The sequence below is a fragment of the Terrapene carolina genome, unplaced genomic scaffold (genome assembly GCF_002925995.2).
Source record: "Terrapene carolina triunguis isolate 2854851 unplaced genomic scaffold, T_m_triunguis-2.0 Scaffold69, whole genome shotgun sequence".
NCBI lineage: Eukaryota > Metazoa > Chordata > Testudines > Emydidae > Terrapene > Terrapene triunguis.
The window spans coordinates 20,479,758-20,503,631 of NW_020664420.1; the positions used below are offsets into that span (position 1 = coordinate 20,479,758).

The 23,874-nt window shown below is 37.9% G+C and overlaps 1 protein-coding gene across 1 annotated transcript in view; it reads right to left on the reverse strand.

The window, feature by feature from the left end:
* Positions 1–1,379: 1,379 nt before the first annotated feature.
* FYB1 (FYN binding protein 1) overlaps positions 1,380–23,874 on the reverse strand; it is a 70,996-nt gene continuing 48,501 nt past the window's right edge. The window contains exons 12-18 of the mRNA XM_024198975.2: positions 23,466–23,497; positions 21,986–22,055; positions 20,060–20,174; positions 16,164–16,326; positions 5,473–5,506; positions 4,217–4,248; positions 1,380–4,085 (exon numbers count right to left, since the gene is read on the reverse strand). Coding sequence (XP_024054743.2) covers positions 4,063–4,085; positions 4,217–4,248; positions 5,473–5,506; positions 16,164–16,326; positions 20,060–20,174; positions 21,986–22,055; positions 23,466–23,497 — 469 coding nt within the window. The 3' untranslated portion in view covers positions 1,380–4,062. The remainder of the gene's footprint in view (positions 4,086–4,216; positions 4,249–5,472; positions 5,507–16,163; positions 16,327–20,059; positions 20,175–21,985; positions 22,056–23,465; positions 23,498–23,874) is intronic.

Here is a 23,874-nt window from a genome sequence, read left to right on the forward strand (position 1 = left end):
ACTTTTGGGGTGTGTGCTAATTTATTTGAGACTCCCGGCCCTTTAATCACGGGGGGGGGGTTCTGTCCTAGGAGCCGTTGAATGAAGTGAAAGTCACTTAACAGCTTATAGTGTTTGTTTACATTGTATTAATTACTTTAAGAACAAAGTTAGTTAACTTGTTTGTAAGTTTTACATAGTAGTAAAGTATCTTTCACAGGATAGATATAATCAATGGTTTCTACAGACAGTAGCTTACAAGTTTTAACAGAAGACCCAAGAGATTTTTGTACTTGGTGAAACTGTTGGATTTTAAAGTGTGGGGGACAAATTATGAGGGGGTCACTGTCTCTTGGGGGAATCACTGTTAGTACCTTCTTTAATATCCCTACATAGTTTCAATTTATGCACTGAATGAGGCAGGGATTCTGTGGAAAAAAATCGTATGTCATGTAATGCACAATTAAAGACAATAAGACATCCACAAGAGGGCAGAATTAAAAGTTGCACAGACAAGCTTAATTTGGGCGTTTCCTAACTTTAATGATTTTCTTGTAAGGCAGAGTTCTTGTGGCATAGGTTGGAGCTATGATGTACATGTATTAGGGGTTGGATTAGGTTACTATAGAAAGGGCACACCCTTCTCCTGGCTCGATCAGCTCCTTCAGAATCTACATTTTCATTTACAATTTTTTTAAAGCTTGTACCTCTTTGATTGCAAATATATCCATCTGAACATGAACAGACACAGTGCTCAAATGTGCAAACAGACTGAAGCTATAGCTCCCAAGAGTAAATTTGCCTCATCTCCACCAAAGGCCCTAAAAGCACTCGGCTCTATGGGATTGGTGGTAGGAAGGGTTGTGCAAGAGGACTCCCCATAGAGATGTGGTTTATTAATATAGTGTGGGGAATAGCCAAAGGAGCTGCAGTTATGTGGATTGAAAAATAACCCCCCTCTTCAGGAATGCACAGAGAATCAGTTGCTACTATACAATCCATAGCCTGTAGTAAAAGCAGATAAATGGCTCCAAAACCACTGAGTTGGAAGGAGAATTCCTTTTCTCTTAGCACTACTTGATACTCAGCTTTTTCACTGGACATGGCACAGGGAGCAACATTTGCTCCTAAGATAGATGCAAGCAGACTGACCCTATTTGACACAACTGGGTGTTAACGCTGAAATTTAATTACCTCCTTTTTAATGTCAACTTTGTTAACTATTTCACGGTTGAATACTTTAGCAGACATATCCAGCTACTCCAGGATTGTGGATGGAGTTTGAGATTATGAGGGTAGGAATGTGAACAGACTACCAGCACCTTTTGCCTTCCCTTGGGAAGTTTTAAAGATGGCAGAATAGACTACATAAGAAAAAAGACCAAGATACAATCTTTATTATGCTGTTCCATACTTTATGTTTTTCAATAATATAGACATAGACTTTTCTATCTGAAAGTTTTCCTGCTTACATTTCACATTTTAAAAAGTCATTACTAACAAAGTAATGTCACATCTGTAGTAGCATGCTGTCACATCAATCGTAACATTGACTTACATATAGTCTGCTGCTCAGTGGCAATTTTGGCCGAAGGCAGTGCACCCACATTTCTCATTGGAAGTGCACACTTTCATTTAGAGAAAGAAAAAAGATTGTATCCAGAGAATGGTAAAATAAAAATAAGTTACTTCAGTGATTTGCTAGTATATTATGACACTTCTAATCAGTCTGAACGGGCCATGTTACATTATGATCTATAAAGTTATATACTATCTACATCTGTTATATTATGGTTATGAGAGATATTAAAATTATTTGGAAACTGGAAGAAATATTCAAAATGTATTGTTAAAAGCCTCACTACTCACAAAGGGTGAAATTCACACCTGTACAGGGGGACAACAAGAGGCTTATGTACCACTCAAGTCCAACTTAAGTCCTTGTACTTGTCCTCTACACGGGGTAAATTGTACACAATGATTGGGGTCTGATTCCATTCTCACTGAAGTCATGTCATTAACTGTAAAAGGAACAAGTCTGGGCATTTACATAGGAAATCAAACTTTTTTGTGAGTAATTAATGGTGGCTAGGTATGAAAATATTTTTCCACTAGCTGGCAGGTAGCCCTATATTTCAGTGTCTGAATTCCAGCTGAGCCTTCTGTCACATCCCTATTTTGATACACTGTCTTCAGTGCCTTTGAAAAATAAAACAGACTGCAGCTGCTAAATAGTTGAAAACTTCATGGTACTTAAGAGAGGCCAGATTTCAAATTTGGATGCCAACAGTGGTGCTTAAATGCCTAAAATAGGTATTTGTGTGCCTATGTACTGACGTGAACATAAAGATGCAGAACTGGAGGCTCTAATTGAGTGCAAAACTTCAAAACTGGCTCCAGAGTATAAAAATCTGTGATTTTTAAAGATTGTTTAGACTATGGCTTACAGGTGGTTATGTGATATTAAATCATGTTTGCTACTAAACATCATTCAAATTTGTTCTATTTAATTTTATACTTGATATCCTTCTATGCCTTGTCTACAGAGGAGATTTATTATGGATAATAACTGCTGTAGCTGTCCTAGTCCAAGCCCTAGGGTGAAATCCTGGCTCTACTGAAATCAGTGGCAAATCTCCCACTGAGCCAAGATTTCACCTTGGTGTATGCAGGCTTAACTACTATAAGCAGTAACTTTTATTTACTTTGGTTTCAAGCAGGGGTAAGCTGCACTATTGCAAGTCATAGTTTATAGCAGTTTTGCCTGTCTTCATTAGGGCTTTGCACTAATCCAACTACACTGGTGTTAGCTGGTTACTGATGGCCGAAATTCCCAATGTAGACAAGACCTGAGAAGCTACAAATAAAATCTCATTTTCTAAACATTTTGTTCTTCTATGTTTGGGATTCATTGTTAATATTATTGTATTTTCTCAATTGATCCTGATACTAATAAGTGCAAAGTAATACTAATCATTATTACATACTTATTTTACTATAAAGACTTGCTTATTTGTATAATAGCATCATCAATGAAGCTGGCAGTTTTAGAAATAGGTTTTGTTAATTAAGTTGTGCTCCTTCATTTAGCTGACTCTAGTGTAAGAAAGCAATATTTAAAAGAAAAATCTCAGCATCAAAATGTTGCAATTTGAGACTATGTATCTATATTAAATGAAGAGGCTATTTCCCATCAGATTACACAATTATAAGAAGTAGATTTTCATGCCTAAACTACAATAATGACTTGGCAATTTCCCTTTAAACTAAACAGAGAGTAAAACCTTAGGATAAACATCCTGAAAATCTGCTGAATAACAATGATGTGCTATATAGTTAAGGAGACCCTTCCATGGCTAGTATCTCAGAGTGTTGTACATAAGACACATAAAAAAACCCCGATAAATTATGTTTATTATTGTGTAATTATTATGTATTCAAAAATAACACATGAAACATTTAATGATCATTTTAGAGAACTACAGTCTATTACTGGTACAGTATAAAACTTTAGCAGTGGAGGCACATGGCCATGTTTATCACATTAACCCTGATTATTAAAATTGGAATATTGGGTCAAGGATATATTGGCTTCTTTGCCACCCACTTCTATTTCCTGCTTTCCCAACAATGATGCCTACCATTGGTGGTTACATTTCTTTTCATGATGCTGTCCTCCACAAAGTGGGCAGTCCATGCCATCAGGGCCTACTGGCCCACATATCCTTCGTAGCAGTGAATTGGCATCTCTGGGTGAGGTTGCCTGAGGAATTGTTTTTATATGGACCAGTGGACTGTGGCAGAGGCAGAAAGGACACATTTGATGAAAACTTTAATTTCAGTTCAGATTACCCAAATATTAGTTGTGCTGATACATGACAAAGAGAAAGTGCCATTCAAAGCAATAAATCCAAAAGATCTAATGTTCGACACAGGTTAACCAAAATTTGGTACATGCAGAAGGGTAATCACTGATGATAGCCATAGCTTGTGACTAATCAGCTTTGATGATGTTTTATGCCAACTGGAAATCCAGAGGAGATATTACCCCCAATGAAGCTCACACTTTACCACTATTCAAGATTAATCATTATCATAGATGCAACCTGAATGGGAAAGAAAATGCAAAAATATTAGTATTGTATAATAATTTACTACTACATAGATTTAAAAAAGTGATTCATTTCAGCTACATTACATGTAACAATTACTATATTGTTTGAAATGTGCAACATACCATCAGCAATATCATCGTAGATATCTCCATCACTGTGAATTTAGGAAGAGAAAAATATATTTTATCTTAAAAAAACTCATATAGTATATATTATCATTTGCAAGTAGATACAAAATCAGGTAGCATGGTCTAGACCCATATCAAGTAATTAAACATGGTTAAGGAAATACTGTATTTATACATAGACTTCAGATATTTCTATATTTGGAAGGATCATTCTGAAATCAACACAGGTGGAGAGGACAACATACTCAAGGAACTTAAGAATAGACATGGATAACATTTTTTAGAAAATGGCTTTTTTCAAACACAATAATGTAAGAAAAAATTATGACTTTAAAAAAATCATCATTTTTGTGGCTACTTTTACAAAATGTTCATTTAAAATGAAATGGTCATTGATTTTTATTTTATTTTTTTAACCAATAAATGAAAACAGTAGTAGAGGGAATCATCATATCCTTAACTTTCTCAAAAGATGCTCAGCAATATAATAACGGGACTGGAGAAAGTAAATGCTAGACAACACATTTAGCTAATGTCCATCTACAAATAGTACATACTCTCCAAAGAGTATATTTTCAAAACAAGTTATTTACTTATGCACTTATTTATGTAATTGAATAGTCCCATTGGCTTTAACGGGACAACTCACATGTTTAAAGTTAAGTGCATGTATAAGTGTGTGCAGGGTTGAGGCCTAAATCTGTCATCTAATTTGGTGTTTAAGGGCCTGATCCACACCCCACTGAAGTCAATGGAAAGACTCCCATTTACTTTTATGGGCTTTGGATCAGACCCTAAATGCTGAACCCAGTGCAATAGACTGCGTATTGGAAGCAGAAATACTGAGCCAAATTCTGCTTTGGGTTACACCTGTGCAGCCCCAGTGGAATTATACAGAAGAAAACTAGAGGAGAAATTGGTCTAATATATTTAAACATTTGAAATTGCCATCATTTTAATTAATGTGCAGTTAAATAATGGTTATTATAATATTCAAATTATGGATTAAGACGTGTTTTGTGTAATTTTTCAGTGCCGAGTCCTGAATTTTTCAATGCTCAGTCAATAATACAGGAGTGGTTCCGTAGATAATTTCAAACACAAATGTGGGAAGCATAAGCTTCATAACCAATCTAGCAATAAACTCATACAATAAAATATTTTATTTTCACTTTTAGTTGTACAATGAGTAGTTAACAGCAAAACTGAATATGTTATGACAAGTTTCCAGAAGATCATTTAGTACTTACTTCTCCACTAAACTGCGTCTTGGGACATAGCCATCTGTAAAATTAAATATACATATATATATATATTTAATTTCAATTTCAATTTATGTTATATTTCTTGTGTTCCCCAGAGAAGGGCATTTTTTAATACATAAAATAGAAATGTACTGTATATACCCACGGTACAGTAAAAAGGAAGAGGTTGTAATTATGGAGAATTTACACACATGATACTGAAATCAATTTAAAGTGATTAATTCATCATTAATTATTATTATTATGAGAAGTAGCAGTAGTAGTAGTATATTATGGTGGCACCTAGAGGTCACAATCAGAGATCAGGGATCCATTGTGCTATGCACCGTACAGGCACATAAGCTGTAATTTTTCATGTCATTGTAATGAATTTCCATTGCTCAGACACCTAGTGTTATTTAGCAGATGTGTGAAATAATGTCAGATTGCACAAGTTTTAACAGTATTTACAAAATGTGTCTTGTAACCAAATAACATTTTCTTTTACCAGATGTTTCAAAAAGACTGAATACCTGCAGGCTCGGGCTGCAAAACTACCCGTCAATCCACAAAAGGTGACTCAGACTCATCAGTAGGTATACTTAGAGCCAGACTGTGACACCCATACTCCCACTCACAAGAGTAGCCTCATTAAAGTAATTTAATGGTGTTTAATAGAAGCTTACCTAATAATTAAGAGATATCTGTACAGTACAGTGTAAAACTACATGATTAAATGAGGCTCCTTTTCTTGATTGCGTCAATAACCTGAATTTAGTCTCAGTATTCATTAATTTTTATAGGGCTGTCAAGCGATTAAATTAATCGTGATTAATCAAGCTGTTAACCAATAATAGAATACCATTTATTTAAATATTTTTGGATGTTTTCTACATTTTCAAATATATTGATTTCAATTACAACACAGAATGCAAAGTGTACAGTGCTCACTTTATATTTATTTTTGATTACAAATATTTGCACAGTAAAAAACAAAAGAAATAGTATTTTTCAATTCTCCTAATACAAGTACTGTAGTGCAATCACTTTATCATGAAAGTTGAACTTGCAAATGTAGAATTATGTACAAAAAATAATGCATTCAAAAACAAAACATTGTAAAACTTTAGAACGTACAAGTCCACTCAGTCCTATTTCTTGTTCAGCCAATCACTCAGACAAACAAGTTTGTTTACATTTGCAGGAGATAATGCTGCCTGCTTCTTGTTTACAATGTCACCTGAAAGTGAGAATAGGCATTTAACCCGGCACTGTTGTAGCCGGTGTCGCAAGATATTTACATGCCAGATGTGCTAAAGATTCCTATGTCCCTTCATGCTTCATCCATCATTCCAAAGGACGTGCCCATGCTGATGACAGATTCTGCTCGATAATGATCCAAAGCAGTGCGGACTAATGCATGTTCATTTTCATCATCTGAGTCAGATGCCACCAGCAGAAAATTGATTTTCTTTTTTGGTGGTTCGAGTTCTGTAGTTTCTGCATTGGAGTGTTACGCTTTTAAGACTTGTGAAAGCATACTCCATAACTCGTCCCTCTCAGATCTTGGAAGGTACTTCAGATTCTTAAACCTTGGTTGAGTGCTATCTTTAGAAATTTCACATCAGTATCTTCTTTGTGTTTTGTCAAATCTACTGTGAGTGTTCTTAAAATGAACAACATGTGATGGATTATCATCTGAGACTGCTATAACATAAAATATATGGCAGAGCCGGAGACATACAATTCTCCCCCAAGGAGTTCAGTCACAAATTTAATTAACGCATTATTTTTTTAACAAGTGTCATCAGCATAGAAGCTTGTCCTCTGGAATGGTAGCCAAAGAGTGAAGGGTCATATGAATGTTTAGCATATCTGGTACGTAAATACCTTGTAATGCCAGCTACAAAAGTGCCATGCAAATGCCTGTTCTCACTTTCAGGTGACATTGTATCTCCTGTAAATGTAAAGAAACTTGTTTGTTTTAGCGATTGGCTGAACAAGAAGTAGGACTGAGTGGACTTGCAGGCTCTAAAGTTTTACATTGTTTTGTTTTTGAGTGCAGTTATCTAACAAAAAAATCTATATTTGTAAGTTGCACTTTCATGATAAAGAAATTGCACTACAGTATTTGTGTGAGGTGAATTGAAAAATACCATTTCTTTTGTTTACCATTTTACAGTGCAAATATTTGTAATAAAATAATATAAAGTTATTGAAATCAATATATTTGAAAATGTAGAGCAACATCCAAAAATATTTAATAAATTTCAATTGGTAGTCTATTGTTTAATAGTGTGATTAAAACTATGGTTAATTGCAATTAATTTTTTGACAGCCCTACTCGACAGCCCTAATTTTTTATTTTCAAAGTATTGTTAAGACAAATTGGTTTATATATATATACAGAGAGATGGACACACTCATATTGTGGTGCATGATAACAGAAACTACTGTGACTGCTGTACTGGACCAGAAAATAAAAATGGCACTTTTAAAAATGTATTTGTCAGGCCTAAGTAACAGAAATGTGGCTTGTTACTGGGACAAAAATATTCTTGGAGTTGTGTGGAAAAGTTAATTTATTGGGTGACTATAATTGTTTGAACTTTGTTAATAGACAAGATCAATAAAAAACTCAAAATATAAGAATATAAAATAAATTGAGAAGAGCTTTTCATCAATGAATAAAAATAACATTTTCTTCCGTTACTGCTGGATCAAGAGACAACTATACACAGGATATTTTAATCCCTTTGAAAAAATGTCTTGCTGACTTTGGTAAAAAATATCTGGTATTCTAATTCTTATATAATGCTAATCCCTATAGTATCTGAGCACTATTGGAGGATCAGTTATGAAGGAGAAATTCCCAAGATTCCCAATTCATTACAGTCCTTGGGGAGAGTCAGTCCATAATTATTTTGTCTAATTTGGTTTAGATTACCCCTACACTACAGTATCTGATGACTCAAATCCAATTAGAAGAGATGTCACCTTGACTGCATACAAGACACAAGGAGGCAAACTCATTTCAAAACCTGTTCAGATGGCAGACTTTATGGATCCCTAAAATACACAGAATTTTAGTGTAAAGTTTTAGAACTCTTATAATAACATAAAATCTAGCAGAATTGTCACTGTGCCTTTAAATTAATACCAAACTTAAGTCTTCTCTGCATATACTACTGTTGATCTACAAAAAGGTAGTTCTTGTTATAAGTTTTCTCTTCTGCAGCAACTTGCAAACAAAGGTATCAAAGAGTTGCTAGCGTTACTAGAGAAACTCTCTATCCTCCATTTTGTATGACTAATCTCTATTCTGAATAAGCAGGAGTCACTCCACTCTGAAATGGAAGCTGCAGATCATGAGCATGCTTGTTACAAAAATCAGCTAAGTCGGTCAAATTTGGACCATGCCCAGTTAATGCAGAATAAAACGAGGTATGGCCACAAAGTAAATGGCCTAGAACATGAGCAGTGGGGTCAGGTGAGGTAATCATGGCTATGAAGTAGAAACAAAATGAGTGAGCATGTGCAAAATGAGATAATATATGGCGATGAGCATGTACAGTCTGAAGATGAGATAATGTGTGTTAGTAAGTATGCTCAATAGGGGTTAAGAATAGCACTATAAAAAAACTCTGATAAAACAGTATATAAGGCAGGAAGTTAAGACACTTGAGGGAGAAAGAGATTGGAGAGCAGGCAAAGAGGTCAGTCAGGAGCCAGTGAGAAGAGCTGCTGGAAAGGAGCAAGAAGAAAGATCCAAGGGCTTACCAAGCAAACAGAAGAGTTGCTGAGAAGATCGAAGAGTTCCACAGAGAGAGAGAGAGTTTAGAATCCTGAGAACAACACAGCTGAGAAAAGCCACTTCAGTAGCAAGTAGCAGCAACATTTGTAACAATGCAGCAGAATCACCGGACAGTAAGCTTGTTATTTTAAACTATTGTTTAGCATAAGTATAGTATACTTAGTATGAGTGAATGTTTGAATGAATTGTTGTTAATTATAATTTTCTTATGTAAAACTTATATTTTAAGTTAAGAATTGTTGTCAGTGATCTATTGCAGACTGATCACCTGTAATAGAGCGCATTGCTTAGAATCATTTAAACTGTATGCTATTGTGGTTTAAATGCTCTTTAACTTGCAATAAGGGATTTGTAGCTTATTTAGGATTTTAGATTACATTATAGTAGGGATTATTACTTACATTAATAAAAAGATACTTTGTTTTGGAAAATATACAACTTGTGTCAATCACTTTAGCGGAAGGTTACATCTGTGTCCTTCAAGTGTTTCCTTAGCTACCCTGGATACCCAAACTCCAGGAAGAGCAGATTAAGGGGGCAATAGGCAAGTTATTCTGGGGGCACCCAAAAGCCTAAATTTGGGGGTAACACTAGCAATAGAGATTGATACCATAATTTGGGAGTTGCTGGCAGAAAAGAGAACCTATAACAAGATCTGCTTACATGTAGATCAACAATAGTACATGTAGAGAAGGCAAAAGTTTGGTACTAATTTAAAGGTTCCTTTTTAGGGAGACTGTATCTTGGGAACCCATTGCTCAAATGAACCCAAATTTGAACCACTAACCCCATCTTGCACGTCCATGAGTGCAATCCAAGTAAACAAGTGGATTTTAGAGCACTTAGAATAGTCATTCTTTAAATATTAAGTGACTTTCAACCTTAACTATAGCAGAGTTGCCATTTTGCTATAGTGAAGAAATTTTGTCAATGCAAAATCAAATCTTAGAGAACCAGATACATCTACAGCTATTGTTGAACTAGGAATAGAGACACTCAATGGAAGAATCTTTTAAAAAGTAATTAGTCAAATTATGAAATAACAGAGAATTAGTATTTTTATTTCATGGGAAGTTTAAATGTTAAGGACTACATTCTCAGGTCTGGCCAAGACTCAAAGGAAGGCAAAGATGGCTTTCCAACACATTTGAATTGCCTTGATCTTGGGGCTGGCAGGGGAGGTGGTCTGACCCAGCACAACTTAGAGCTCGGAGCTGCTCTAAATTGTGCTGAGGTGGCCATGAGAGTAAAGAAACATTCAGCAATATTGAATCTATAGTCTGAAACCTCTCAATCAGGGATGTCAACTACCCAGTGTCTGGTAAGGATCCAGCCCCGCTGATGTATTTGTGTGGCCAACAAGCCATATTCAAATTCTGTAGAATTACAGCTTCTGTTAAAAAAGGAAGTTTGAAGCTTTCATTGTTGTAAAGAAAACCTTCCAAATGTGAACCAAGTGTAGTTGACAGGGTGATGTCTTCTGAGTCTGCAGACAACCTGAAAGAATAGCTCTGAGTAGTGCATACTCATCAAGCTGTATTCTACCCTTGATTTTTGTGCAAATCACCCATTGATATCAGTGGGAGCCCTGCAGTAGAATGAAGGAAACATGTAGTCTTAAATGTATACCCTAATTAAAATGGAATTCAACATGTTGAACAAGTTTGGCACTGCTATGTTAGATACTCCCACCTCCCCCTTTATTTTTCAATTACAACTCAAACAGCAAATATTACAAAGGCAGCAATTCAAGATCTGATCTTACTGCTCTCCTGGGGCCTTTGAAACCAGAGTTCCTGTAATTCATTTCATGTTAGCATGCTTCCCTCTTAAATTAGGGAAAATATCACCAATTACCATAATTCCCAAGGGGAAATGAGCTTCTCTCTGGCATATACCACTCTGCTTGCCTGTCTCATGTTACTGTAATGTAAATTTTGCTATTAGCAGACTTAGTAGAACAAATTATTGATTTTCTGTGTCACAGCCACAATACATAAATCATGTAACATTGTTTAGAGAGAATTTATATCTAGAGTCAGAGTTGAAAATTCCTTTAAAGACAATCTACATTAATATAATAAAGTAATTATTTGGATGCTATTCAGATTTCTGAGATCTGCTTTAGCCTCAATTTCTTACTGTTAATAGTTAAATGAATACAATCACATTTAAAAATAATCTTCTTTAATTAAATAATTATGTCCAAAGCTAACAGCTACAGGTTAGTGACACAGTTCTAAACTAATTATCAAATGACAGCTTCTTGGTAAAGAAGTTAGCAACCAAATTATCAGTTCTTTTGTTTAATCTGGGTTCCTAAAGCTTCTGAACTAAAGTTAGAAAAGGAATGCTTTGAAAAAGGCACATGGAATCTTGTTGTCATTAATATGACTCATTTTCCTACACCTTTAATATTTGATTAAAGATGTATTAGGTAAAATATTTATGCTTTAATCTTGCCTGTATTAATATAATGAGAGTCATGAAGAGTGGTTATTTAAATAACCTCTACCATAACTTATTCATTCACGTATTTAACTACAGCTGTCTTGCTAATGATCTGAAGGACCCAAACTTGCACATTTTTACTCACATGACTGACTAAATGAAACTGACTCCAATTACAAGCAGATCTATCTATTTAGAATTTTACCATTTCTCTTTCCTCAGTTTTCATTACTAGGGATGTCACTGGCATAAAAACAGGAGTTCTTTTAAAGACTTTGTCTGCTCTTGACTCTAGCTGAGTAGGGACTAAGGGCTTGTGAACACTACAAAATTAAGACAACTTAAGTCGATGCACAGCCACCACGGTAATTGAAGCAGTGGTTCACAACCACACTGGCTCCTTCTTTTGGTAGTGCGTGTCCTCACTAGGAGCACTTCCAACTGCTGATGTGGGGTATTGTGGGACACCAGCACCTGGAGTACGGCAGCCCTGGGCCTGACAGCCTCATCTGTCAGCCCCACATGGTGCTCACAGCTGGCCCCCCCGCCACTGACAGCAGGCTCATAACCATTCCCTCTGCCGTCCCAGCACTAACAGTCCAAGCTGTCAGCCAAGCACAGGACTCATCCAGGGCCTGATCGACAGCTTGGGCTGTCAGCGCTGGGGAGGGGTGGAGGGCTTCAGCTGTCAGACCCACTTGGGCTGACAGCCAACAACGGAGGTAAGAAATGCAGTGTCTACATGGACGCTGTGTCTCCCTAACTACATTGACATAAGCACTACACCTCTCATGGAGGTGGAGTTATTATATTGGTGTAGCGGGCCACTAACTTCAGCGGAAGCAGCATTGTAGTGTAGAACCTGACATAATTGGGTCGATGTAAGCTGCCTTGCATTGACCAACTCGGTAGTGTAGACCAAGTCTAACATTTTGCAGGACTGGCCCAACAACCTGCTGACATCTCATGGAGAACTTTGAGAAATATTCCATTTAAAAACCATTCTGTCTGTCTCATTTCTGTTTTTTAATCTTCCTTTTTTTATTAGGCACATTTGCAAGAGAGCAGAATTGCTGTTTCTCAAATAGTTCATTGGCTCCTGCAACTTTTCCCCCACTTGAAGTCACAGGGTGCAATACTGTACTCAGATGTAGCAATGCAACCCATAGTACCCAATAAATGGTTGTGCTACTATTGCTGGAGGCTGGACTCATGATGTAGGAGCTAGGATTTCCTGCAGATCTCTGGTCTCTGAGTCTGTTTGACATTGCTCCCGCCTATACTGCATTTCTTTATTCGTGGGGAAATGTGGCCCAAAAGCTACATATCAAAACGTGCTGGGTTTTAAAACTACGTTGTTTCCTTTTGTGTAGTTTACATGATATGTGAATGTAGGTGCCTGTGGGTAAAACTCTGCTCTCATTTATCTGGTAAAAATGGATTCTTATTTGCACCAAGGGCTCTTTACAACATTGTGGCAGTATAAAGGGACCTTAAAGTGGACATAAATTACTTTTACAAACACTTTAAGGTCCCTTTAGGCTGCCAATTTGAAACAAAGTCTACTGAAGTGAATGGAAAGTCTGCCATGGACTTTGAATCTGGCCCAGAGAGCAGGGTTAATGAAAATGTGATCCATAGAGTTCTTCTAATAACTTCAATGTGGTTATTCTACATTTATACCAGATAACTGAGAGAAGTATCTGTCCCTATAATTGTCACTCCTTGTGCACCAAGATGAGAATATGTATTGATCTATGTAGGTATGTAGGTAGGTAGTATATAAGTAAGTATGTAGGTACAGTAGCATTTGAGCAAGTTAAAAATTAAATGGAGGAAATCGGTGTGCAAAGAGAAAAAGTGACAAGAAAAGTCCTTAACTGCTGAGTTTTGCTACCATGGATTTCACAGATGTTTTACTGTAGTATATTTGTTATAATTTTATTTTCGTTGTGAGAAATACCAACTTTATTGCTTTAGAATTCTTGTCAGTATTGGCTATATTTAAGGGTAAGATTTTGTCATGGATATTTTTAGTAAAAATCACGGACAGGTCACGGGCAATAAAGAAAAATTCATGGAAGCCCATGGTCTGTCCGTGACTTTTACTAAAAATATCCATGACAAAATGGGGAGCTTAGGTGTGGGGTCCCCACATTGCCTGGAGAAGCTGGGCAACTGCGGGGTCCTGCTCTGAACTCTGGGGGTTTCCACTGCCTGTGGGGGCTCGGAGCTGCAGGGTCCCCCACCGCCTGTGGTGGTTTGGAGGTCTGGGGTCTTCCTGCCGCCCATGGAGGCTGTGAGCTCCAGGATCCCCCTGCCACCTGTGGAGGCCAGGATCTCCAGGGTCCCCCCGCTGCCCATGGCGGCCAGGAGCTCTGGGATACCCCCCGCTGTCCACGGTGACTCGGAGCTCCAGTCAGGACTGCGGCCCCGCCATCTGCAGCAGCCTGGAGCTTAGAGGTTCCCCGCTGCCCAGGGCAGCCAGGAGCTGGGGGTCCCCCTGCCAGCTGTGGTAGTTGGGAGCTATGGGATTCCCTCCTGGGCAGCTCCTGGCCGCTGGGTCAAATTCACAGAAGTCGCTGGAAGTCATGGATTCCGTGACTTCCGCAACCTTCGTGAAAAAATCATAACCTTAGCTATATTCAAATTTGATTTCATAAAATCTTTTTGACCCTATAGGTGTGCATGTATCATAATGCCCTTAGCTGGGGTGAATTCACTAACAAGGAAATTATAAAAATCAAGTTGAATTTTCAAATGTCTAGAAAATTAGCATAGTCTTAAAATCTGCATTTGAGATTCACAACTGAATCCCATCTAGCATAATCATGTAATATTAGAAGAAGTGATTGGATCACAGTATGTGCTACTTTACATCCTCTGCAATTCCACGAAGTTAATAGAATTGACACAGAATTTGGACTGTTCTACCCACTGCCTTAAAGCATAATTATTCTTTAAAAGGCATGACGCTATTCCCACTAAAATCAATGACAAAAGTGCAATAGACTTCAATGCACTAGGTTCTGGCCTTACAGCCACTTATTAATGTGGAAGTTGACAGGGATTTGTTCAGGGGTTTTCAGTGAAGGTGCTTTTGTTTGTTTGTTTTCACTCCTTTGTGCACAGCAGAGTAGCAGCTTCTGTCATTATTCAAACAATCAAAGGGTTTGAAGAAATCCATAGGTAAAACTGACACCACAAACTATTTTCTGTTTTGTTGTTGATGATCTATTTAGAAAAACGCTACAATGAAAGTCACCCATTGGGGAAGGGCCCAGGCCAGGGGCCTGTCCACATTTGGAAAACCCACATGCAGCCATGCCGGGGAGCCTTCCACACCTCCATGTGTCCTGGGGAGAAGACTGCTCCCAGTTAGAACAGGCTGGTACATGGAGAACAGAGTGGACATGCCAGAAGAAAGGTCCATGCTTATGTAGATCCAGTGACCAGTAATCCCCACATAAGAGATATGAAAGGGTAAAAGTCACTGTTTTAGCCCATGGCATGGGCTGGGAGAGTAGATGAGGAGGGCAGCTGGAAAAGCAGTGTTGTATACCTGCAGCCTATTCATCCATCTTTTTATATACAACATGGATTTCTACTGATTTGGGAATTTTATAAAGTAGGGTAATTAAATATCTCTGGAGGATTCAAAACCATCAATACATGGGCCAAATTTACATAAGGGACATACCAGCTTCTGCCAGACAGACAGACAGAAGAAGCCAAGACATTTTTCCAGGATGTCTGGCTGCAGCTGCTTTATGAACCCCTAACAACAGACAGCACTGGCCAGGGAGGACATGTGATTAAGAGCTGCTGAGTGGAGAACTCCCTGGTGGGGCTCACATAGAGCCTGCTGCAAGGATTAAACCTACCTGCCTCACAACAGAAATCCAGCATGAGGGCAAGTGGAACCACCATCACTAGTCCTCGTATAGGTGAATTGTAGGAGAACTAACACTGGAGGTGCAGGGAGGGTGAATTTGGCCCCTACTGCTTCATTAAATTCTATCTGAAATTTTAGTTGTACTCTATATGACAAATGGAGAGATCTGAGTAGCAGACAAAACCTGTTAATCTTGGGAAATGCAAACTAATATTTAATTTAATAATAATGCTGCCTTTCTCTCACCCTGATCTGTCTTGTCTATTTAGCTGGTAAGCCTTTTAGGACAAGCATAGTCTCTTATCATGCATTTGTGTAGGCACTACTATAAGTAATAACAAAATAATAACAACAAATAATCTATATGCTGTCAGCCATACAGCAAACAGAAAAAGCGATCATCAGTCAATGCTTGATCATAACAAGGTTGTGGTTCTTTTAGTTTCATGAGTGATGTTATGCAGTAAATTATTATTCTCTACTTGCCAGTTTGTTCCACAATATGTGTCATGTTGTACCATGTGTTATATAACTTACATTTTCCTTCTTCATTCCTACACAGGACCTTGGCATCATCTATGATTTGTATAACTTCAACTAACTCCCCTGGTTTCACTTGTAAGTCTTTTGCTCCCCATTTTTTAGATGGCAGATCTGTGATAATCGTAGTGGAATAAAGAACTCTAATTTCACCTTCAAACTGCAAAAACAAAATAAAGAGATGCAAGATGCAAACATTACACAAGCTTTATAGTCTCTTATACATTATGTTACAGTCTCTTAACACTTATGGTCTGGTTTTCAGAAACTTAGGCAAGTAATTGTGTGCGCTGTTATGGTATCTATATTTCTGACTGCACATCTCTTACACCTCTTTATTCCATGCAGAACATAGGGCTTTCCATCTTTGCTGATCTCCTGCTGCTGCAGTCTTAGCTTCTTCCCATATTATTTTGATGGCTTTTGGTTCTGCTTCTGTTGTGTGTTTCTGTGTTATTCTTGGGGTACGTCTACACTTACCGTAGGGTCCGGCGGCAGGCATCCGATGTTCTGGGATCGATTTATCGCGTCTGGTCATTGCTTGTTGCCCTGACTCTGTTCCAGTCCTATGTCTATCTTGTTATATTATTCAGGTCTTTCCTCCACGTATGTCCTAGACATCTCCATTTTCGTTCCATAATTTCCTGTCCTATCGGTTTCTGTTTTGTCCTCCAGAGTTCTTCATTTGTGTTTTTTTACTGGCCATCTGATATTGAGGATTTGTCTAAGGCAGCTGTTTATGAAAACTTAGAGTTTAGATTGTAAGGTCTTAATAAGTCTCCAAGTTTCAGTGCCATATATTAATATTGACTTGACAATGGTGTTAAATATTTGAAATTTAATCTGGAGGGCAAAATTTATGTTTCTCCAGATCAACTTTAGCATTACAAAGGCATGTCTGTCTTTTGATATTCTGACTTTAATGTCTGTTCTACCTGTGACATTTACAATGCTGCCAAAATATGTGAAATATTGGATTTTTTTATGTCAGTCCCAGAAAAGGTTATTGGTGTTTCTTGTTGTGGGTTAATTCTCATGGTTTTAGTTTTCTTGGTGCTGATTTTTAATCCCACTAATTGTGCATAGGCCTAGTCGCCTGGATCATTTGATTTTGGCTTGCAGGTCTCTGAGTATGGGATAGCAAATTGATGTCATCTGCAAAGCCATTTGCATATGTAAGTACCCAATTTGCTGATACAAATAAAGAATGCAACTGCATGTCAAAGTGTTTGAAAGTCAGCCCTTGGTGTGAATGAATGGGATACCGTATATTTTATCCAAGTCAGTCAAAAAATCACAAATGACAAACTCTTATTGACATGAGGTGTACCTAACAAAATCACTTCTTTCCCAATAGGCTACTCCTTTCCCACAATTATTCAACTGCCTTTGAATAATTGTACTCATTTCTAAATTTTTGTAGGGAAATTTTTGTGTTAGCGAAGGTTAATGAACTGGCATAGGTGGAGAGTGAAATCATCTTTCATCAAACAAACAGGTACAGCACAGGCAGTGGCAATGCAGACTTCCCCCACTGTTTTCCAATATGCTCCAGCTCAGAGCTGGATGAATCACTCTAAAAATCCGAGCACAGATCGTTCAGTCCTTGGCCACTGTGTTGAGACTGTCAAGAAAAGCACCAATTTTATTCAGTTTGTATCCATGTCCCAAGTGTGTAAAATACTGGCAAACATTATTTTATGGTTTATAGCTAATGTAATGCTGATTTTTTTTAAAGGCTCCAGAGGCAATCCTGGCAATTACAGGCCAGAAAATCTAACTTCAGTACCAGGCAAATTGGTTGAAATTATAGTAAAGAACAGAATTATCAGACATATAGATGAACACAATATGTTGGGGAAGAGTCAACACGGCTTTTGTAAAGGAAAATCATGCCTCATCAATCTGTAGAATTCTTTGATGGATCAACAAACATGTGGACAAGGGTGATCCCGTGGATACAGTGTACTTGGACTTTCAGAAAGCCTTTGACAAGGTCCCTCACCAAAGGCTCTTAAGCAAAGTAAGCAGACATGGGATAAGAGGGAAGGTCCTCTCATGGATCAGTAACTGATTAAAAGATAGGAAGGCCAAAAGTAAGAATGGGTTCAAAAAAGGATTAGATAAATTCGTGGAGGATAGGCCCATCAATGGCTATTAGCCAAGATGGTCAATGAGGCAACTCTGTGCTCTGGGTGTCCCTAAAGCTCTGACTGCCAGAAGCTGGGACTGGACGACAGGGGGTGGATCATTCGATAACTGCCCTGTTCTATTCATTCCCTCTGAAGCATCTGGCACTGGCCGCTGTCGGAAGACAGGATTCAGGGCTAGATGGACCATTGGTCTGACCCAGTATAGCCATTCTTGTGCTTTTATTGTGTAAGAGGAACGATCTTTATTACTTTGCAGCATACCTGCATCATATAGTTTTTGAGATTGATTAAATAAGAACATAAGACTGGCCATACTGGGTCAGACCAAAGGTCCATCCAGCCCAGTATCCTGTCTACTAACAGTGACCAATGCCAGGTGTCCCAGAGGGAGTGGACCTAACAGGTAATGATCAAGTGATCTTTCTCCTGCCATCCATCTCCCTCTGACAAACAGAGGCTAGGGACACCATTCCTTACCCATCCTGGCTAATAGCCATTAATGGACTTAACCTCCATGAATGTATCTAGCTCTCTTTTAATGCCTACATCCTATTTCAGTTATTAATTGCAGCAGCTGTTTAATGTTTTGCGTACCACAAAGCAAAAAAATATGCTTTAATTAAAATGATACAATAAATGATGAGTCTGTGTGAATTGTACTGTTATTACTAATTCGTGCCTACTGTGGTAGTGTCAGACATAAGGCAGAAGCCCTCACAATGTAAATTAATCTTGTACCAATTACTATACTTCTAAGGTCCTGAGCGTTGGCCTAAGTTGCCATTGATTTCAGATGGCAGCAGGACAGGTCTAAGCAACATTGAAAATTGCTGCCCTTATCCAGTAGGTCTGAACATAAACAAGTCTACATCATTGCACTAACCTTTGTTCCTAAACTGTCATTTGAAAGAGCTAGAGTTGCCACAGGAACACACAACTAAAAGATATATAGATTTTATGTTAATATAACATCTGCAGTTTAATTTAACTTTACCAAAAAGGGTGTCAGATGGATGAAAGCCAAAGTCTGAAGCAGGTCAATTCCCTGACTGAAGAGTTGGCTACAGAATCTCCTGAGTTCTAATCTGAGTTTTTACATTGATTTGGACAAGTCACTTACGATTTCTAGGGTGCTGAGCACCCATAACCCCTGATTAATTCAGGAAAACTGAGGATCTCAGCACCTCTGAATTCACCTCTCTGGGTCAGTTCCATCATCTATAGAAGTGGGGATGGTAATATTTTGCTACTTCAAAAGGTGCTTGTGAGGATCAACTATCTAACTTTGCTCAGCTCTCTGAAGATGTAAATTGTCAATTATTACAAGCACTCACTGACTCTGTGTAACTCAAAACTGCTTTGATTTTATTTCTTTTTATTTCATTGTTAATCAAGTATTGACTTAACTGAGATAAGCCTTGTCCTTGAAAACCTTTGTTCATGCAGAATATACTTGCTTGCTGTAGTAATCCCATTGAAATTGATGGGATTTCTTATGTAAAGCTTTGCAAGATCAATATTTAGGGGGAGAAATCAATGCTGATGATTGGAATTATTAAAGCTATGTTTAAAATATTGAGTGAAGTACAGTAAATATTATTCCATTTAAGCTGATCACGTGATCTCCAAAAATGAGTACTTTACCTTTCAGTGGCAGAAGAAGTCAATGGATAATTTAAAAATTTGAGAATAAATTATGCAAGTATTTTCATTTTTAGATTGTATTCAAATAAGACTTACTTTAAACTTTTTTCTGAACTCTTTCTCCTCTTTTTCCATCTTTTTAAGCTTTCGTGTGTCTTTCTCATCTGATTTACCCCTTCCCAGGCTCAGAGATTTCATAATTAATGATGATCTAAGACACCAGATTAGAGACAAAACACAGTTAGTAACATGTGATAGGATGTGATACACTTTCAGACACTTCAGTAAACTTGCATTTACACTTCATTTGTCTTTGATCGATTTCTTTTACACCTACTGTGCTAATATGGATAATCATTACACACTAAGAGTTGGATTTTCAAAAGCATAAAAAAGTAGGGATATTTTCTTTTCTATGTTTATTAGGTGTATGTGAGTTCTGACTGTTATTTATCTACTACCCACACAAAATAAGAAAACGATTCAAAAGATACCTCTCACCTACATACTATAGATTAGATAAATGACACACCATTTTAGAACCCTATGCAGGATGTGGTTTTCTGGGGAACATGTATGCTTGGTGCAACAGGCTGAGTAATCTGGATGACTGTTCCATTGTGGAGCTGCCTGGATAGTTTTAGCCTCTCACAGAGTAGCAGCCTTAAGCCTATGTGACCACACACAGGGCCGGCTCCAGGCACCAGCAGAGGAAGCATGTGCCTGGGGTGGCACATGCTAAGGGGTGGCATTCCGTCCATTCTTGGGGCGGAACAGTCCAGGGGGGGTTTTTTTTGCTTCGGAAGTTCGGGTGGCAGTCCGAGCGGCTTTTTGTTTTGTTTTGCAAAAATGGTAGAGCCAGCCCTGACCACACATTGCCTCACTATTCCAGGGAATCTACACCACACAAATATACACCAGGTCCACCTAGAGTGCCATTGTTATTTCCGTGTTTGTGATGCTGTCAGACTGTCTGTGGCAGAGACTGAATTCCTTTGCCACCCTCCATCCCTCCACTTCTGGAAAGCTGAGCTTTGACTCCACCTCCTGTCTTTCTGATCTTTCTAGGGCTGGAAACCACAGAACGTTTCACACAGGTAGGCTGCTGAAATAGCCTGGAAATGGTGGGTCAGGTCCTTCCTTTGTATGTGGATGTTGTTAGTGTTCTGTGTCTTTGTCACCTCCAGACTGGGTTAATGAGGTGCTTTCTACTGGGGCTATACTGAAGACTATCATGAAAAGTCAGCAAGGGCAGAGTATGACACCCTGTTTAGTTACTGGTCCTCTCAGCAAACGGCGTAATACATCTTTGATCCAGGTGTATAATATATCAAAATACATAAAATTAGTGTAATACATCTCTGCCCTGACTGCCAGTTCATCTCCAGGTACAAAACCAGGTGTTAATGTAACGCATACGGTAAGTCTCTAAATGGCTTGGGTCCTGGATATATTAGGGATGTAACCTTAGAGGTTTTTAAGGCCCAGCTTGATAAAGCCCTGGCTGGGACGATTTAGTTGGGGTTGGTCCTGCTTTGAGCAGGGAGTTGGACTAGATGACCTCCTGAGGTCTCTTCCAACCCTAATATTCTATGATTCTATGATTTCCTTCTCTCTTCACATGATACTGGAGCAGCTGAGATCAAACATAGCGCTCAAGGTGTCAGTCCCTAGGTTTAAATAGAAAGACTAACGGCAGGGCATTTACAGCAGGAAGTCCTTGCCTCTGGAATTCATTTCTCCCTTTGGGCCAACAGAGCCTGAATTTGTTGAAATTCAGGGCATGTTGCAAAGCCTATTTACTCTAGCAGCCTAATTTCATTATTGTTTTAACTGCAAATGCAGGATTTGAACTTTTAACTTACAGTGCCAACACCCAGGCAATGAAAACTACAGTACCTGGCAACAGCAAACAAGATACACAAGCTGAGTAATGTAACCATTTGCCATAGCAAATACTTTGAAAATGTGTCATAGCATATATAATCTTTTCCCACAAGTATAGCTTTTATTTTCACTTACCCAATTTCTATTGGTGGAGGAGGGAATTCGGATGATTCTACATCATCATAAACATCATTGTCTCCTGCATCTGAAACAGCAGGGTTCAAAACAATGAAAGATTAGTATGCAGTCCTTGGGTAGTGGATACAGTCCCAGGCTGTAACAAAATGTATGTTAAAGAGGACAATAAATTGCAGCATGAAGTGTATCCATATATTTTATAGTTAACAGGCAGCTTTTCATTGTGGATTGTCTCACATGCAGGACAAATTTACACTAAAATCAGCCAGTCTTTTCAGAATAAAACTATTAATAATAAACAATGGGTATTCACTGATATTTTAATCTTTTTAAGATTAAACAAGTTTTAGCACATGTTGGTTAATGCAGTGGCCTTTAATCTTCAATTTAATTACGTCATTTCCCACTGTGCTGCCTCAAAGTATGCATTTTGGGCTTGATTTTCATTCACACTAAGGCCATTTTACACCACTCTGGTAATATAAAGATGCCTTTTACTGGACATGAATCAAATTTATGTTATCTTCCGGACTACTTTATACTTTACACTGCTAGAGCAGTGGGAAGAGGCCATAGCATAAGTGAGAATCAGGCCCCAAAATTATACTTTGAAGCTGGCCTTATATGTTTGCAGAAAGGCATTAGTTGTTGATCAACACATCAAGTCAGTCAGTGCCTAAAAAAAGTGATTACAGGAAATGTAGGCTTAAGTTTTGGTTCTAGGCAGCAGCAGCAGCAAGAATCTTAAGAATTTGCTGAATATTCCATAGCTGGGTTGATATTTACCAGTGTTTGTGGCCTTAACAAGAGAGTGCATTATTTAAAAAAAAAACACAAAAAACTGTTCATCACTTCTGTATAATTGCACATTTTTAAAACTATGCATTCAATATTTCTTTCTAACTACAACTATTTATACTGTATGATGAATGAAATAAGACATGCGGAAGAGAAAAAATGTTCTCTTTAACCTCTGAAGATAGGACAAGAAGCAATGGGCTTAAATTGCAGCATGGGCGGTTTAGGTTGGACATTACAAAAAACACTGGAATAAATTGCCTAGGGAGGTTGCAGAATCTGCATCATTGGAGAATTTTAAGAGCAGGTTAGACAAACACCTGTCAGGGATGGTCTAGGTAATACTTAGTCCTGCCTTGAGTGCAGGGGACTGGACTAAATGACCTCTCGAGGTCCCTTCCAGTCCTACACTTCAATGATTCTATGATTCATAAGCAAAAAATCATGACACTGTATTAAAGGTGCACTGCCTTTTACAGACCCAACATTACATTTGTAGGTGAGCTGAGGTATTTCAAAATTTAATCAATGGGAAATCCTGATTCTTATTTTTGATAATTTTTTTTCTGTGAATAGCATAATTCAGGACAATATATGTAGCAGTGTTGGTGTTAACTACATGATGCTGCAAGAATTAATATAAAAATAAAACAGTGAAAAACATTGGGTTATTGCTTACCTTTCCCAAACATCTTTATTGGAGGATTCATGCTGAAAAAAATGCAATCTTCATTAAATAATTATAATCAAATGAACAGACTTTCTCCTAATTTAAACCCCTGATAGCCAATTCACAACACTGGTGCTGCACATTACCTATTGTTAAATTTGTGCCACTCCGCCAACACTAGAAATGGTCATGTGGTTTTTACCAGTATAACAGGTAAACATGTTCAGAACTGGTGTTCAGAACTGGTCTACTCTATTTCTACTCTATTTCTCCAGCACTGGTAACATTGGAGGAGATGCACCAGTCTTATGACAACTGTGGGAGATAACCCAGAAACTGTAATTGTTGACAAAGCCAATGGGAGTAGGATTGGACCAAATAAAGGGGTTCTGCTGTGATTTTTTTTAATGTTTCTCCA